Source organism: Hemicordylus capensis, chromosome 2 (genome assembly GCF_027244095.1).
Source record: "Hemicordylus capensis ecotype Gifberg chromosome 2, rHemCap1.1.pri, whole genome shotgun sequence".
In the NCBI taxonomy this organism is placed as follows: Eukaryota; Metazoa; Chordata; class Lepidosauria; order Squamata; family Cordylidae; genus Hemicordylus; species Hemicordylus capensis.
Window position 1 is genome coordinate 45,749,354 of NC_069658.1, and position 19,288 is coordinate 45,768,641.

Sequence of the window (19,288 nt, forward strand, 5' to 3'; positions counted from 1 at the left end):
TAAACTAATCAGCAATAAAAACAAAAAAGAAACAGCATAGTATCGCAATCCATATAAGTACAAAGAAGATAAAGCAGTTAATTTTCAAAAGTCAACCAAAACAAAAAGGTTTTTACCCATTTTTGGGAAAATTGTTCTTTCCAAATGGAAAAGGATTAGATCCTGAAGTGCTGGCATTCCAAAACCCAATATTACTTTGACTACCATTACTTCTGTTAGATGGATGAACAATTCTAGAATATTATTGTTGGTATCCGGTACCAAGCTAGACAGGATGTTAAATGTATCATTACCTTGTTAGGGAATATTTCTACTCTAAAGTAGCACCTATATGGGGGCTCAGCAGGTACTGTGGTATGGAGTAGGGGAGTGTTTATGAGAGCTGGTTTTGTGGTAGCAAGCATGACTTGTCTCCTTAGGTAAGTAGGGTCCACCCTGGTTGCAGATGAATGGGAGACTAGAAGTCTGAGCACTATAAGATGTTTCCCTCAGTGGACGGAGCCACTCTGGGAACAGAAGGATATTCCAAGTTCCCTCCCTGGCTTTTCCAAGATGGAGCTGAGAAAGATTCCTGCCTACAGCCTTGGAGAAGCTGCTGCCAGTCTGTGAAGGCAATACTGAGCTAGATAGACCAATGGTCTGACTCAGCATATGGCAGCTTCCTATGTTCCCACCTCTGCACAGTTTCCCTACAGGAAATCTGGCTCTGCCCTCCCCAGCTGCTATGGGCCCCAAAGCTACAATGATACCTTTGGGAGTCCACAGCTTTGAGAGGAATGTTGCAGGGTGAAAAGTACAGGATTAAACATCCTCTACCTTTTTACTGTGGTCCTGATCTGCTTTGGAGTCCAGCATGACTGCTATTTTAGACCATAAATGAACCCGTAACTAGACAATAACTTATTATCATGTCTAGTTTGATCTCCATTCACTGTTCCATAGTCTGTTGCCTTTGAAGCAACACTGCTTGGATGGCAGCTCTTTAATGCGCAGTGATTGCTCTGTGCTGTGCAAGGCTTTGGATGCATAATCTCTGTGATAGACGAGCTCTGGTATTACATTTCAGAATTGCAGATCATGGATCAAGCTTTAAGGGTGAGAAAAGCCACCATGTGATGAAGTCTACAGATAAGATAGGGCTGAGAGAGATTCCTGCCTGCAACCTTGGAGAAGCCGCTGCCAGTCTGTGTAGACATTACAGAGCTAGATAGACCCATGGTCTGACTCAGTATACACAGCTTCCTATATTCCTATGTAAATGGTGAATATGCAGTAAAAGCTTTGTATGACCTGTCCCTCATGTTCAGGAAGGCTTGACCCATCAGACATTAGCAATGGCTATATTGATTGCATCTTCAAGCAAGACAGCTAAAATGCTTGCAAGTTTCTCCATACATAGATAGATAGATAGATAGATAGATAGATAGATAGATAGATATAGAGAGAGTGTGTTTCACAAGGATGCCAGACATTGGCAATTAGCAAAGATAATATATTCCTATTTTCTAGGTGATCCTAATAGCTTGGTGTCAGTGTTGAGTCAAAAATGACTATTTCCCAGAGTGAAAAACTAGACTTCTTATGCTGATATGCCCAGAAAGATTTCTTAAGGCATTTAGGGTGTAATCCTAAGCAAACTTTCCTATGAGTAAGCCCTGTTGAACATAGTGGACTTGCTTCTGAGTAAACAAGCATAGGATTAGGGTATTGAACTGTTATATTTCCAGACTGCATTTGATATATGGATGTGGACTCTTTGGTGGCAATGTATCTGTAAACTTTAGGTGATGTAAAGGCAGGTATCTCTGTAATTACATTTTACATTGTAAATAAAGGCCTTATTTTTTAAAAAAAATTGTGGGGTGTTTTTTTGGGGGGTTGGGTTTTTTTGGGGGGGTCTGATCAAATAGGTAACGTGGCATGGGCAGTTACACTTGCATATCCAGTACACTAAGGCTTCTTTACTTCTGAGCAAACATGCATAGGATTGTGCTGTTAAGTTGCTTTAATGGTTCAGATGGGTGCACCTAGGTCCTTTTGGGCTGTGTAATTGGGACTCCTTACAAAAAAAACCAACAGCCTGTGGGGTGGTTTTATTCATACAGCACCCTGGTTTGTAAGCCATATTTATGGGGGAGTGTGGGAGGAAGCGCTAATCTCATGCTCTTCCTCTCGCCCCAGGCACACGACATTTGGTAAACATTGATGCTCATCTATGTACATATACATATTGGGAGAGGCCACTAAATCTATCCATGCCCTGTATTGCCATGGAAGGATTGTGTGGGTAGTATCTATTTGTGAGCAATCTTTCATTTGTAGATGTCAGTTCCTGTGCAATGTTCTAAAGGCAGTGTGATAGTCACAGCTGACTGAGCATTCTTTCTGCGCCCCAGTGAGTGTAGAATCTGCACTTTGGAGAGCAAACTCAACAATACATGACAGGAGCCTATTTTTGTTTGTTAGTGTAAATAGCATCCAAACAGCGTCTTGAACCAGATTAGACCCACAGTTTAGTTCGGGATTATCCATCAATGCTATTTGATCTGGGAAGGAAGCTTTCCTCTGGTGAATAGTCATGCAGGGGGCGGGGAGGATTAAAACACCCTAGTCGCCATGCTCCTGATCTGGATCAAGCCTGTGTACAACTTCTGCTTACATTTAAACACACACCCACACCCCAGTCGTGCAGTCTGCACATTGTCTAGTTTGGCCCTGAGCCATATTAAGCAAGCACTGCCAAATGGATCTCTGCATGATTTGAGGTCCCAAGAAGGGAGCACCAACAAAAAGGATCCTGTAGAGAATGCATTGGGCCATTGACCATAAGCACAAATTACTTGCGCTTATTGGGAAATAGAAGGCTAACATTATTCTTCCAGGAAACGGTATATCATTCCATAGAATACAATATGCAATAAGCTAAAACTGTTTCTTGCTTCCGTATCTCTCCCAGCAACTCTGAGCTCCCTGTTCCTACTGTCATTGTCTTAACTTCTGAGATGTCAAGGAACAGTAATGAACACTTCTTAATTCTGAAGTACAGTTATTCCTCCCTTTTCATGATTTTCAAGGGTCAGGGGTGAATTTTGGGGGTCAGAGGATGATTTTCTGGGGTTCCCCTTCACTCCTCTTACTGATGGGGGTATTTGAAGGGATTTTTCTAAATTTTGCTGTATTTTTGTGGTCCTTTCGCAACCATGACCCCCACAACCCCCTGTTTGCCATTGATTTCAGTGGCTCACCAACCGCGAATTGGCCAACGGTGAGGTTTTCCCAGAATGGAACCCTCGTGGTTGGCAAGGGATGACTGTCCAAACTCAGCAATAGAATGTCCAGGCACTTCAACTTCAGTGAAAGATCTCCTTGGTTATGGAACACAAGAAGCTGCCTTATACCTAGTCAAAACATTGATCCATCTAGCTCAGTATTGTCCACACTGACTGGCAGTGGTTTTTCCAAGTTTTCAGGCTGGAGTCTTTCCCAGTCCTACCCAGATATGCCAGGCATTGAACTTGGGGCCGTTTTCATGCAAAGCAGATGCCCTACCACTGAGCTATAGCCCCACCCCCAAAGGTGCCATACATGGGTCTCCCATCCAGGCACTGACCACACCAAGACTTTCTAAGATTCAGCAAGGTGACTGTATTATGTGGCATTAGATCATGCTCTGAGATCCAAAGAGAAAGCCTCCCACCAGTTGAAACAGAAGAAACTTGGTGGGCCTAGAGAGGGAACTTGAGGACTGGAAAATCTGAGTGGGAAGAGGTCCCATCCAGAGAGAAAAAGAGGCTGTTCTCATGCACAGCCTAACCCAGGTTAGGGATGACCAGCTGCATGTTAGGCTGCCAGGATTTGTGCGGATCCCAGTGGCGACCCGCCAAAGAAGCCCTCTAGTTAGCCAAGGTTAAGAGCACACTTGCACCCTTAACTGCATCTAACTACTCATGTGCAGCCGATGCTGAGACACTGTGATCCCCACAATGCACTGTGCACTCGCATGGTTTATTGTGAGATTTCTAGGGGCAGGGATGTCGCATCGCAACTCCTGCACCCCCACGCTGCCAGAGGCAGCTGCGGAATGTCCGGGCGCACAATCCACATGTCCAGAGTCAGCAGCAGGGTCATCCGTAGGGAAGCTCCTGCAGCCTTCCCTACTGCCTGCCCTCAAACCCTCTCACGTGATCGTGTGAAAGGGCTCGGACTGGCTGGATCAGTTGGAGACTAAGGGCCAGATTTAGGATGACATGGGAGATGTGTGAATGCATCATTCAGTATCTTTTTCATTTTATAAATGGATGCAGGGGAGATATATAGATTAGGACTAGGAGAAGGAAGTCTAACTCCCCCCCCCCCCGTGAAACTGATACAGTTGCACTCCTGACAATTAGCTGTACTTGTGTTACGGCCATATCTTTACTCAGAGACTAATAGTTGTGTTGTGGGATCAGGGCTGCATTGCAAGGGAAAGGATTTGAGCCCTGCTCCTCCACCACTGTGGCTCCAATCAAATAGCGCACACAAACATACAACTGCTTTAATCAAAAGGAAAATATATCGGGATAAGTAACATCTCCCAGGTCACATTAAATTCGGCTTTAAGGGAAAAGGTGGGATGGATAGGCAGTTGAAAAGCTGGATAGGGAAACACATTATGCAGGCCCATTTTTACTTGCTTTATTCACTTTCCGTCACCTTTCTGCCCAAAGAAGCCACAAAGCATTTCATAGCAATAGGCAACATTCTTTTATCTTAAAATGATTTAGATTAAAACCAATTGTTCCACTCTAAAAACAATTCAAAATGAGAACTGGTATAGCTCAGTGGCTCAGAGGATGGCCGATGAATTGGGAAGTCCCTGGTTTGAATCTTACCCCTGTCATGAGCTTATGTAGTGACTTAGTAGCTTACTTAGTAGACTTCTCCACCTCATCCCTCCCACCTGTAATTGGAGGCGGTGGTAATAAATACCTGTTCTCCAGAGTTGTGGGGATTACAACAAGAAACTGTGTGTGAAATGCTTTGAACATTTCACAGGGCTGCATAAATACTTTATAATTAGCACATATAGCAGCACTGTATAATAAATAATAAAATAAATTAGTATTGTATAGTAAAGGTCAAAAGAGCAAGTACTGAGCAGATTAAAATTGTCTTCTGAAGACCAGTTGAACTAGACCAATTGAATTCACATGGGAGACCAGGGTTCAATTTCCCATCAGGAAGATACAAAACGTCTGGGGATGGTGCCGTAGCTCATTGGTAGAATATCTGCTTTAAATCCAGCAGGTCCCAGGTACAATCCCTAGACTCTCCACAAGGCTAGGAAAGACCTTTGTCTGAAACCTTAGACAGCCACTGCCAGTTAGTGTAGACAATACTTAACATGATGGACCAGTGGTCTGACTCAGTATAAGGCAGCTTCCTATATTCTTAGAATAGATTGGACTTGTTTCTGAAAAACCAGCAAGGACTTGAGTGACCTAGGGACAGAGAAGATGGTAGCCTATTGGCAGAAAATGAGTAAAGAGCCAAGAGTCAACAGTGCTGGCAGACTTAGTTTGGAAGAAGATAGAGGATTTGTGTGACTGAAGGGAATAGGATAGAATATAGGGATGTGCAGAACATTTCGAGTGTTCTGAGCTCAGAACAGAATGCCCTTCAAATGAGTGGCCTGTTCCGAGCACGGAATGGAACGACCTTGTTCCGAGTCAGAATGTTCCGAGTGTTCCAAGCACTATTTTGGACTCCAAAATAACACTCCTCTGGCTTCTGTGCATGTGCATCAGACATTTGTGTGTTCAGCATCACCATGCAGACAGCTGCTGCACATGTGCAGAGGCCAGAAGAGCACCATGTTGGAGTCCCAACACATTTCAAATGTTCTGATCTCTTTCTGTTGGAACACAACACAAATATTGTTCTGTGCACATCCTTAATAGAATATAAGTAGCAAGGTGAAAAAGCGGTGATGTGAAGAAATGATGGATACAGAAAGCAAACAGCAGAGGTCACATGAAGTTGAGAAAACAAAGGACTGTACCAGAGTGCGCTAAAACTTCACACAAGGGCAGGCAAGAGATTTGGGAGCCTGAGGAACCACATGTGGGGCAGCAGAGTCAAAAAGGTAATGATGGGCTGGTGTGCGTGAATGTAAATACTGATTTTGCCTAACCAGCCAAATCTTTGACTTCAGGACTCTGCTAGTTCATATATTATTGGTCATGTTATATAAGTAAAATAGAAAAGAGGTTAGAGAAAAGGCTTATGCAGTGAATCCTTAATCCCTAAATTTCAAAAGAATGCTATGGGATTCTTTAGATTCTAGGGGCCAGTGTGTAGGACAAAATGATGAAATATCACAACTACATTAGTTTTCATGACTGCACCCAGTGCTTACCCCTTTTGGTTTTCAAGGGTCAAGTAGTACTTTTGAGGGAGTGAAATACTTCTTACCAAATATCCCCTACCACTAAGCGACGAATCAGCGTGTTCACTTTTCTGTGTTTGTTTCACTGTTGTTGTTCCTGCAGTTTGCTGATAATTCTGTGCCATTTCCCCCCTCATAGTGTGATCCCAGGCAATCAAGGATCATATGATGAATGTGGTTATATCACAATACCATGTGCTGCTGACATCACTGAGGGGAAACAAAGCTGATTGTTTTTGCCCTGATAATGGGAAATGCTTCCAGGACTGGCAAGGTTGACCTTTCCATGGAGCAAGATGAAGCAGGCTTCTCCAGGAAGCATATTTTGTGGCATTTGTCACACTTGCCTTAATTTCTCCCTAATTTCACATTTGTTCCTCAAAGGAATGGGGGACAATTTAACAGAAAGCGAAGGAATGAAGAGAGAGTTGAAAGGAAGTTGGAAGTAGGCGTGATTTTAAGAGAAAGGAGAAGGAAGGAAGGGAAGGCCATTTGGTGCTCCACTTCAGGCAGCAAAATGCCTTGGTCTGTAGACTCTTATCTTAATCATATCTTAATCAATCAGGAATGTGAGGAAAACCAAAGCTCATTCTTTTTAAATAGGTAAATACTTCTTTACTTAGTGATTCCCAAAACCTGGCCCAAAATGGGGAGACCTTTCAGTGCTGACGAAAACCATGTACCATGTATTCAGTTCAGCTCTATTGTTTTCTCATCCTGAATTTATGGAAGAGAGAAATATGGAAAACCCAGGGATGCGTCTTAAGAATAATTTTCTTTTTCGATTCAGATACCAGAGCACAAATGAATGCACACTGCATCGTTTATGAATGGCAAATATATGGATTAATTTGTGCTCTTTCCACTTGAAATATGTGTGTGGGGGCCCAATCCCTTCCGGTCACTGCTCAAATGCATTTTTAAAGGGGAAAATACAGTTTGTGCATATGTGCACTTTTTGTAATTGATACAAATATGGCTACAATGAATATTTATGCATCGCTTCTCAACAAAGATTCCTAAAGTGGTTTACATAGATATAAATAAACAAATAAATATATAGCTATAGACTATATTGAAGACATATACTTTTATTGATGACTATATGTGCTCACATGGCCAGACTTCTGATTAGGGTCACAAGCCAATAAGGATGTAGGGTGATGATTTTCAAACTTTTTGAAACAGTGACCCACCCCCGATAATATATAAAGTTACACAATCTCAACCCCCACCCCCATGATTAAAACTAATGATTTGATTAGGTAGAGAAAGCACATTTACCTTTTCAATAAACACATTCAATAAATATGCTTGCTCCTGTTTAGTTTTTCAAACATAGTCGTTTGTGTGTTTGTTTATACTGCTTTTCAACAGAATAGTTCTCAAAATGGTTTGTTGTTTTTATTTATTTATTTATTTATTTATTTATTTATTTATTTATTAATAAGATTGCTCCCTGTCCCAAAAAGGTTCACAATCTAAAAAAGAAACACAAAGAAGATGCCAGCAACAGGCACTGAAAGGACACTGTGCTGGGGTTGAATAGGAACAGTTGCTATTTCCTTGCTAAATATGAGAGAACCACCATTTTGAAAGGTGTATCTCAGCCCACTTAGCAGAGGATGTTTGAGACTGCCAAACTAATTTTGGATTCCAGGAATTTGATTGGTATTTGCTTTTTATAGAAGGAGCTTCTGTAAACTGATCCATACAAGTAGAATGTTGTGAAAGAAATCATAGGTTCCCCACTTAACAGATTCAACTTGTGCGCTAATTCAACATTCAGGAAGATAAATAGTTGGGAAGTTAAAATGGTCCAAAAGATGACTTGCTCCAATGTCTCAAAGGCACAAAGAGACAGGCAAGGAGACCAGAGCTGGCAACCACTTGGTTCCTCCACTGCCTACAAAGCTGAGGGCAGGCATTTGCTAAAACCCGTCTCCTTAGACGGAACTCTCTTCCAGCCCATTAGCCAGAGAAGCACTGCTGTTGTGCCTACCATTAGTTTTGTGAGGAGCTGGGTGGTTGTCCTATCACCCCTGATCCTCCCACACCTCAGGGATGTTGGGTAACTGCAACTCCCTCCTGACTCCGTCCCAAACTCCTTTTAATGTTGCTTACTGGCCTACAGTTTGAGAACCCCTGCCTTATGGAGTAATTTCATAAGTTCTGCCTTATGGAGTAATTTATGGAGTAACTTTTGTTGCAAAGTTTGAAAACAAAACAAAACACCTTCCCTTTGACAAGTGGTTTATAAACACCAATCATTTTCAAGTAGACTCTTGTAGATAATAAAAGATGAGGCAGGAAGTACAATTACTTCCTGCTACTAGGGACCCAAGAAAAAGGATTAAATTTCTTCCTGATATAGTGACCTCCCATTGAAAGCAATGGGCCATATGAGAAGGGTTGTAATATGAGAAGAATTGTGGAGGGGGTCATGATATTGTAAATCTGGCAGTAGATAGCTATACTAAATTGCATTGATCTCTGTAGCCCTATTCAGACGTGTACATGCATTCAGGTGTCTGTATATATGTACATGTTTTAATGTGATTTTTAAAGTGAACTTACATTCACTTTAAATATGAAACTTCATGCAGGCCCCATCTGCAAGATACAGATAGGAAGTGTACTGCTGTACATGTGTTGTACATAGCATGTGAATAGCTTACATGCATACGTTATACACAGACTGTGAACAGATAGCATGATTATGTCATGTTATCACTAACATAAATCAGTGAATAGGACTTGAGAATGAAATGCAATAGTGTCCTAGTAAAACTGAATCCTGAAGTAAGTATCCTAAGCTTCATAATATTTCCCTAGGGAAAATTCCATTGAATCAAATGCTTTGAGAGTCATGATATAAAATGAGTAAAGTTTACATATTTCAGTTTCTAATAATGTTTGTATTATTAACATTGGAATGTTGGTGTGGAATGTTGTTGTTTCATTGTTCCTGTTTGGAATGTAGAAGACTGGGAACTAAGCTAATATAATGAAGCTAAACATGTTACTTATTACTGACCTTTTATTAAACCCATCTATACTGGGAAAAGTAATGAGAAGTATTTTAATCATTTCTGATTAAGAGTTACTTTTAATAATTTAACCTTAAATTATTCCATAGGATCTGTTATAAGAATTTGAATGATCATTTACATATCTGCAATAATAAGATATTTATTTTACGAACACTGACCTACATGATGCACAAGGCAACATCATTGTTACCGATCAGCTGATCAGCATACTACTGCACACATAAAAGCCAGTCCCATTGGTGTTGTACAAGAGTGCAGTTGTGCAACTATGTAAAACATTATGCACAGTAGTACAATGGAACTTGGAGACAGCATAATTTGGAAACGGTGTAAGCTGTAGTTGTGCAACTGCACTCTTGCGCAACACTGCCATGGCTGGCTCTTTACATATGCTGCAGCGCCAGCTGATTGTTAATGCTGATGCTGCCTTGAACATCATGTAGGCCACTGTTTTCAAGGGATTTGAATGTTGGCCATGTACAGAGCCAATGGCAGCTTGCTTCCTGGGGGAAATAGCAGCCATGGGAAGCAGGCTGATCCAGGTGGAAACCAGAGTGGTCGCAAAGGGCTATAGCCCCTATACACCATGGCCTGAATCTTGGTTGCACCCCCTCACCATTACAAATTGGGAGGGGAGAGGAGCACTAGCATGCCAAGCCTAATGACATCCTTGACAGCATATCCAGGCCCTCAAAATTTTGGCCATTGGTACCATCCCAGGAGTTAAATGCTCATAATGATTTTTACCTAATGGCTCAGCGGGGAAATGACTTGACTACCAAGCTAGAGGTTGCTGGTTCGAATCCCCACTGGTATGTTTCCCAGACTATGAGAAACACCAATATCGGGCAGCAGCAATATAGGAAGATGCTGAAAGGCATCATCTCATACTACGTGGGAGATGGCAATGGTAAACCCCTCCTGTATTCTACCAAAGAAAAACCACATGGCTCTGTGGTTACCAGGAGTCGACTCTGACTCGATAGCACACTTTACTTAATCACCTGCCTCCCCCCACCAGAGTAGAGTTGCCATGCCCTCCGGAATTCCGGGTTCCACCCAGATTTTAAGCATCTCACCCAGATTGCTTAGCCCACCCAGATTCGCCCGGAGTTCAGGTTTCTTTTTTTTTTTTAAAGCTAAGCTCTAGCCTTTGTAGAAGCAGCGTTATGGAGCAAAACGTGCAGTCACTATTCTGCTCACAAATTATTTTCAAGCCAATTTACATAATATGCAAATTAGGCACCCAGATTTGGAAAGCCAGAGTATAGCAACCCTACCCTAGAGATGGGAAATAGATCATCGTATTGTTGCACTTAACGACTTCCTCTGTGTTACTATCCCTTCTTTATCCCAGCTCCCAAACAATTAGGGTAAAGCAACAGTTATTTTTTTTCACAGAGGAAAGGTTTAGGGTAACAATGAACATACTTTTGTACTCTCTCTATGGAGTCATCATTGGAGGACATTGCTGTCCATTTTCATTTCCATTCCTCTAACAAATTGATGAAATTTTATGGTGGTTTTTATGTTTTAAAAACTTTTAAAACACCATTGCACATTTGGCCACTGAAGTCCCGATAGTCAGGAAATAAAAGCACAATCACACATTGAAAGCTATCATCTGTTATCACAATGCTATCACCTATTTTCCACTTCTAGGGGTGTAGAACATAAAAAATAACAAAGAGGAGTATTCATCCCTTGGGATGGCTCATGGACTGACTAGCTCATGGACTATAATATGTAGCTTGATGTAATATCGTTCCCAACTCTATAACCTGAGATCATTTCAACAGGAGATGGCCAGTAACTGAACATGGGACTTCCTTAATCTATATCATTTTTATCCCTTCCCCATTTAACACTTACAACAGTCTTCTGAGGTAGGTTAGGCTGAGATACAGTAACTTGCCCAAGGTTGCCCAGCACACATCATGGCTGAGTGGAGATTTGAACCTGGGTATCCTCGTTCCTGTCTAGTGCTTTAACTGCTACGTCACACTGTGTTTTCTGCATACAAAGCATGTGCATCATTTGCATTTTAAAGATAGATGTTAAAAAACAAGCCCTGTTGAGTTGTGAAGATAGCTGCTTGGTATGTGCTACAAAGCAAGAGCAAAGCCAGGAATGTTGTCATTTCCACTATTGTGATGGCTCTTCTTTTGTCCCCAGTTCGGCAATCAGCAAGCACTGGGAGGCAGAACTCGCCACACTCAAGGGTAACAATGCCAAGCTTACAGCAGCTCTTCTCGAGTCCACTGCCAATGTGAAACAATGGAAACAACAGCTTGCCGCATATCAGGAGGAAGCAGAACGTCTACATAAGCGGGTGAGTTTAAAACACTTGAATGTGTGGGATTAGTGAATCTACCACTCTGTTATGAAGTAAGGTGCTGTACTATATATATAACACACTAAGGTCGTACGTGGCAAGCCCCGCCCACACAGTGCTTTACCCATAGGAGATAACAGAACAGTAGCACCATGGTGATTAGGCAGTGAGGATTCCATATGCAGATAGGGAAAAGGAGTGGGTAGGGGGCGAGTGAGTGAGCAAGTGGCAGGGAGAGGTCGAGTGAGTGAGCGAGTGGTGGAGAGGGGGCGAGTGAGTGAGCAAGTGGCAGGGAGAGGTCGAGTGAGTGAGCGAGTGGTGGAGAGGGGGCGAGTGAGTGAGCAAGTGGCAGGGAGAGGTCGAGTGAGTGAGCGAGTGGTGGAGAGGGGGCGAGTGAGTGAGCAAGTGGCAGGGAGGGCCAAGTGAATGAGCAGGCAGGGAGGGGTGAGTGAGTGAATGGGGAGAGGGAAAGTGAGTGAGCAAGCCACGAGGAAGGGGTGAGTGAGTGATCATGCGGTGGGGAGGGGGTGAGTGAGTGAGTGAATGGTGGGGAGTGGGCGAGTGAGCAGTAGGGAGGGGCAAGTGAGTGAGTGAGCGAGCGGTGGGGAGGGTGAGTGAGCGAGTGAGCAGCAGGGAGGGGCAAGCAAGCAGGGAGCAAGCAAGCGGCAGGGAGTGGGCAAGTGAGCAAGCAGCAGGGAGGGGCAGCTGAGATTGGGTGGCTGACACTGAGCAACAAAGCAGGGGCTGTTGCGGTGGGGAGGAGAGCAACAAAGTCCTAGCGCACAGATGCTCTGTGCAGGTTCAGCTAGTACTGTTTTAATGGGCTTATCAGTTCACCTCACAACTATCTACATTCATACCAGTTGAATTTTATTTTCAGTTTTTGAAAAGAAACATATTAACAATATTCTAATATGTTAACTTCTCCAGTGATTCTCCCTCCACCCACCACCACAGTATGAAATGTCTACATTATTATTTATTGCATATACATTTATTTTTACCTAAGAAGTCCCCCCCCCCGCAATATGTATTACTAAGAGGAACCTATAGTGCTGTGTCAGTGGTACAAGATGACTCGGACATATCAGCCCATCAGTATGTATTACTAAGAGGAACCTGTGGTGCTGTGTTCTTGGCCAGATCCTGAGAGAAACGATACAGAAAAGACAGGCAGGTTTGATCCAAAACTGTATCTATGTCCTGGTGTGGTGTGAACTTGTTGACTCTGCCTCTTCATGCAGCTCAGCTGTGTACTGTGATGATCCACTTCCTTTGAACCTCTCTACTGTTGTAACTGCTGCTGAGTTATATGTGGATCATGCCCACAATCCAACCCAGAATGTGTGTGCTTATGCCCATTTAGAATCATTGGCTGACATCCAGACTAACACTGTACTAGTGCATACATGTTGCATTAGTGCAAGGTTGCTGCTCTAGCTATTTCCAGTATGTCAAGAGCTTGTATTCCAGAGTGGTGTGTGGCGCTGGTGCCACAGGGCACAGCTTGTGGCACGCCTCCTGCTACAAAACTATTCTTCAGTCTGTATATGATGCAAAGCTTCCCACCATCCTTGTTGTGCAAGCACGAGAGCACAAGAAATTGATTGAGCAACTTGGGGCATCTGCTCAGCTATGTAACTTGCATGCATGGATTTATTGGGATGTCAGCCACTGGAAAGCCTATCGTATCTCTATAAACTATAAACTCTATAAACTGAAAATGCTCCATGGAGAAAAGCAGGATAGATCATGAGGGCAAAGCATCTCAGCGAAGACACGACAAGCATGATGCCAGAGGATGGGCTTTTGTTGCCACCTGTCTATGAACTTTTCTCTTTAGGGGCTACATAGCAGGCTGCTGGCTTACCATCAACTCAGAACCAACTTAAGAAATTCACACTACCGACCAGTGGGTCAAAATTCAAATGTATTATCTTCCATCTTGTTCATTTCCCATTGTTTCCTTTATCATCTGTTTTGGTACATTTGTCTCATAAGGCCCAGCCTAACACCTGTTCTTTCTCTGTAATTCTCAGAAAGGTAAACTAAGGCACAATCAGTTGGTACATGAATAAGATACTCTGAGGGTGAAAACACATGTAATATTTTTAGAGCAGCAAGTCCCCCTGGAATTTGCCCTCACCATCTTCACATCAAACATTCCTAACAGATAAAATACACCTGACAAGCAAATGCTTGTAACGTAACCTTAAAGTAAAGGTAAAGTGTGCCATCAAGTCGATTTTGACTCCTGGTGCCTACAGAGCCCTGTGGTTGTCTTTGGTAGAATACAGGAGGGGTTTACCATTGCCTCCTCCTGAGCAGTATGAGCTGATGCCTTTCAGCATCTTCCTATATCACTGCTGCTCAATAAAATACCAGCGGGGATTCGAACCGGCAACCTTCTGCTTGTTAGTCAAGCATTTCCCTGCTGCACCACTTAAGGTGACTCAACGTCACCTTAAGAGTAGCTTTTTCTGAAGGTGAATTTGGGAAGGGTCCATTCTGAGCAGATAGGAGAAATGGCAGATAGGGAGAAGATGGCCCACAGTGACGTGTTTCCAATTACACAGAGCCTTTCCAGAGCACAGTGAGCACTCTGGAGTCTAAAGGCTCTGGTGCAACTGCGCTCATGCAGGGGGACAGGAGTAGTTGTGCAAGGGCTCCCATTGCACCCCCACAGCTCCTAGAAAGACAAGTGCTCCATTAATCAGGATGTTAGCCACTGACCTTTAGAGAAGCTGGATAGAGAACTGAAGCCCATAAGGCTCAGGGTTTTCTCTCTGGGGATCTGATGTAACCTGTTGCTGCTCATAGGAGTGCTCTGCTGTCTAATTGTGTTTAATTGTAAACTGCCCGGAGATGCAAGTTTTGGGTGGTATAGAAATATTTTTAAATAAAATAAATAAAATAATGCTTAAGTTGTATATAATTAACTCCGCCAAATGCTTAACTTGTATACAGGAGAGGAGAGCTGGTCCTGTGGTAGCAAGCATGATTTGTCCCCTTAGCTAAGCAAGGTCTGCCCTGGTTGCATATGAATGGGAGACTAGAAGTGTGAGCACTGTAAGATATTCCCCTCAGGGATCCGCTCTGGGAAGAGCCTCAGAAGGTTTCAAGTTCCCTCCCTGGCTTCTCCAAGATAGGGCTGAGAGAGATTCCTGCCTGCAACCTTGGAGAAGCTGCTGCCAGTCTATGAAGACAATACTGAGCTAGATGGACCAATGGTCTGACTCAGTATATGGCAGCTTCCTATGTTCCTATTTGTAAATAAGCCAAATATTTTTGCAAACCTCCCATCGTCTCTCCTCCAAAGGAAGCCAGAATCTGAGAAGTGGTGCACTCCTAGAGCTTCTCACTGCTTGAAGAGGGAAACGTGCATGACACTATTCAGTTCCAGGTTGTAACTGATATGGAAACCTTCCACAGAAACCAAGTACCTGAGGTGGGTTCTGATTGGTCATCAGCAAGTTCTCCAATGGATATTGTCCTATCAGCCTGAAAATCGGAGGATTGGCCACCTGGTCAAGTGTCAGGAATAGCCCGGGCTGGAGCTATTTGGTACTCTTAGCAGCTGCCCGCTAGGGGGAGTTGCCCTAACTGCACCCTGGGACTATCACATGGATACAAGGTTCTCAGGCTCTGGACCGGCCCCACCCACCCAGGGTGGCAGTTTGATCCTTCTGAACAGGAAGGACTATTAAGGGCTTCCTCTCTGGGTTGGGCTTTGCCTGAGCACCAAGCTCTTCTCTCTGTTACACTTTGTTTCTGACTTTGGCCTTGACTTCTCAGTCCTGACTTTTGGCTTCATTCCTTGATCTTGATTTTTAACTTCAGTCCTGACACCGAGCTTGCTTCCCACTTCTGATTTGCTGCCTTTAGTCCAGCCCTGACACCAAACCTGCTGGAGGGAGCAAATCTATAACCCCAGCAAAGGCAGCACGGTCTCCCAGCCAGTCATGGGCCATCAGTTACACTGATGATACACAGTTACAATAAAGCCAGTCAGTATCTAAAAATGCAGCAAGCAGACAAAGTGGAGGCAGGGATCAGAAATGCAGCTTGAAGAGTCATGATCCATTTGGGGTCAATCTAGACCAGGGCTGCTCAACTTCGGCCCTCTTGCAGTTGTTGGCTTACAACTCCCATAATCCCTGGCTATTGGCAACTGTGGCTGGGGAATATGGGAGTTGTAGATCAAAAACAGCTGGAGCGCCAAAGTTGAACAGGTCTGATCTAGACCCATGTGAATCTGGGTCAGTCTTCAAAATGCCATTTTAGTCCCCTCCCTGACAGACCCCCTTCCCCTTCACAAGAAATACACCCCGTGTTGCAAAGGAGGGGTAGCTGTTAGAATTCTAAAGCATTGCTTTTCAGTAACCTCTTCTGGCCACTAGAGGCATGATGAGATGTTAAGAGGTTTGTCTTGGTCAGTTAGAGTAGGCCTGCTCAACTTTGGCCCTCCTGAAGATGTTGGCCTACAACTCCCACAATCCCTGGCTATTAGCCACTATGGCTGGGGATTATGGGAGTTGTAGTCAAAAAAAAGAGCTGGGGGGCAGAGTTGAGCAGGCCTGAGCTAGAGTAAGTTAAAACTGTTCAGTTGTTATGAATAAGACAAATATTTATATGCTGCTTTCCAACAAAAGTCCTCAAAGTTCCCAGTAAATAAAATGTTGAGGGCTAGTGCCTGGTTGTTTATGTTGTTCAATGACTCTCTCTTAGTATGCGGTGTTTAGTTTCTTAATAAATCTTTATTTGCTTTTTGAACTCAACCTAATGACTCCAGATAATCTCTTGGGCTGAACTTCTTTACCTCCAGAGCATACTCTGCTGTGTGAGGATTTTAATGTTTCTCCTCACATCCCTCAACAGGGTTATGGGCCCAGAGCTTTGAGACTGGTGAAGAAAGTAATTAGCCTGAATAAGAAACAAGGTTTTCTCAAAGATGGAGACAGGACAAGTGCTACAGAGAACTGAGAAGTTACAAGGTCCAGATTTTGAACTGAGATCTTTCAAAATGGAGATGCTCCTTAAAAGCCATGGAATCAGCAGGGCCTCACACACAGAGCGCCCTGTCCGAAGAGGAGAAGAAGAAAGAGAAGCCTGGGACAGTGCAAATGATAAAGCCATTGGGATATTTGTTTATCGGTGAGTGACACTGTATTGGTGCATTTAAGAAATAAACAACATGCAAAGGACATGCGGGAGATTCTGAAGAAATTGTGTGAAAGAAAGTCAGCTGTCTCCAAACTGCATCAAGTTATAAAGATGTGTAATAGAAAACTAAAGGAGGGAGATGAGCTGTCTAAGCATGTAAATGAGATGTTGGAGACTTCACGACAGTTGCCAGCACAGGGAGTAATTTTATCTGATACGGTTCAGATTGGATTGTTATTGAATAGTCTTCCTGCACATTTTGAGCCTATTGTAAATGTGTTAGAAGCCAAAGATGATTTGAGTTTGGAGTTTGTAATAAATTGCTTGGAAGACTTCAATTTGCACAGAGGCAATGGGCAGCAACTCAAGTCAAATGAAGAAAATGATTTTAAAATTTATCAAAATAAAAAGTGTTTATTTTCTGTGGGAATCCCAGACATATGAAGGCTCAATGTCCTTGGAACAAAGAATTTGCAACTAAAATGGAGGTGAAACCACATTTCAAGAGGAGCAAGTCACCTAAGCATACAAAGAAAAATGCATGGAAGCAAGGAGAGAATAAGTCTGAAACATAAAACTTGTGTTGCTAATACAGAGAAGAATTTAAGAGCTAGTTCTATGAAACATAATGCTGGATATTTGTATTGATTCAGGCACAACCAACAATTTGATTAAGGAAAGACAAAGATTTACTAAGTTGAACACAAATTATAAGGTTCCCATTTTTCTAGGAGATGGGAAGCAGAAGTTCTGCAAACTGCAAAAAGTGAAAAAGGAGAAACAGTGAAATTGACTATTGAGGATGCATTATTTGTGCTCACACTTGAGTCCAGTCTGATGTCAGTTAAATATGCTACAGAGAAAGATTATGAGGTGAAAGGAAAACAAATGCTTTATCACAGATAAAGGTGAGCTACTTTTGAAAGGGACTTTGCAAGAGAGTAGCCTATTCAAAGTGGATAGTATAGATGGTGTCAAAAATTATAAAGCAATATTCACAAAAATGTTTGAATTTTTGGCATAGAAGAATGGGGGATAGAGACCCCAGTACAGTATTTCAACTGGAGAAAGAGGATCTAGCCAAAGGCCTAAATATATGTCACTGTAATGTAGAATCCAAGCGTACATGTTGTATAAGGGTGAAGGGAACAAAACACACTTTTCCTCAATGCACACAGAGCCTCTTGAGCTGATACGCAGACCAATTTGTTGGCCTATGCAGATCAATTTATCATGGGGAAACAAGTATTTTTTTTAACTTTCATAGATGATTATTCAAGATATAAATTTATTTACTCATTAGTGAAAAGAACCAAGTACTTGAGAAATTGAAGGAGTATGTTGCAAGAGTTTGCAATAAGTTTGGCAGGAAGCCTCAAATTCTAAGATCTAACAATGGAGGGGAATATACAGGAGGTGAAATAATTAAATATCTGAAAAAGGAGGGCATTGAACATCAAATGACAATGCCATGTACTCCAGAACAAAATGGTGTTGCAGAAATAAATAATTGGTCTTTAATAGAAGTGGCCAAATGCATGCTCCTGAATGCAGAGCTACACAGTAAGTTTTGAGGAGAGACAATTATGACTGCTACTTATTTACAAAACAGATTGCCTTCTAAAGTTATAAACACAACACCTTTTGAATTGTGGCATGGAAAGAAGCCGAATATGGAGCATATTAGAGTTTTTTGCTCAAAAGCATATGCCTGTGTGCTAGTGTCTAAAAGAACCAAATTCAACTGCAGGTATGAGGAAGGAATATTAGTTGGCTATGCACCAGGATGTAAAGGGTATATAAAACTTGATCTTGCCACAGAAACCATAAAAACTGTATCATGCGGTGTATTTTGATGAAAAAGAAGAGTCAACTGCTGAAGAAGTACACCAGATATTAAACTGGACATCCAGATGCAAAAGGAGCCTGGACAAGAAAAATCAGAGAAAGAAGCTGATGTAATTATTGTGCCAACTGCCTATCCAGCGCAAAAAGAAAACATTAAGTTTCAGTCAGAGAGAAGGTGCTCAGTAAGAACCAACAAAGGTGTTCCAGCAAAAAGACTTTCATACTGTATATTACTAGAGAAGAAAAATGGGCAAGAGCATTTGAGGATATTGGTAAAATGCCAGCTGACCAAGCTCACCATTGGATAAAAGCTGTAGAAACAGAGGTCCAATCTATACATAAAATAAAAAATATACATGGATAAAAATAACCATGTACATTGCTCTGAGCTCCTCTGAGGAAATGCGGGATATAAGTGTAAAAAAATAATAATACTTGTATACTTACAGAGCTACCTAT

At 42.5% G+C, this 19,288-nt stretch overlaps 1 protein-coding gene across 2 annotated transcripts in view; it reads left to right on the forward strand.

Annotated features, from left to right (window-relative positions):
* The window catches only part of HOMER1 (homer scaffold protein 1), a 137,024-nt gene that overhangs the window by 84,560 nt on the left and 33,176 nt on the right, over positions 1 to 19,288 (forward strand). The window contains exons 6-7 of one of the 2 annotated variants that reach the window (XM_053297501.1): positions 11,659 to 11,815; positions 16,697 to 17,411. In XM_053297501.1, the coding sequence (XP_053153476.1) occupies positions 11,659 to 11,815; positions 16,697 to 16,801 (262 nt within the window). In that variant the 3' untranslated portion in view covers positions 16,802 to 17,411. Of the gene's footprint in view, positions 1 to 11,658; positions 11,816 to 16,696; positions 17,412 to 19,288 lie in introns of those variants that run through there. The other variant, XM_053297500.1, reaches the window with a different exon arrangement.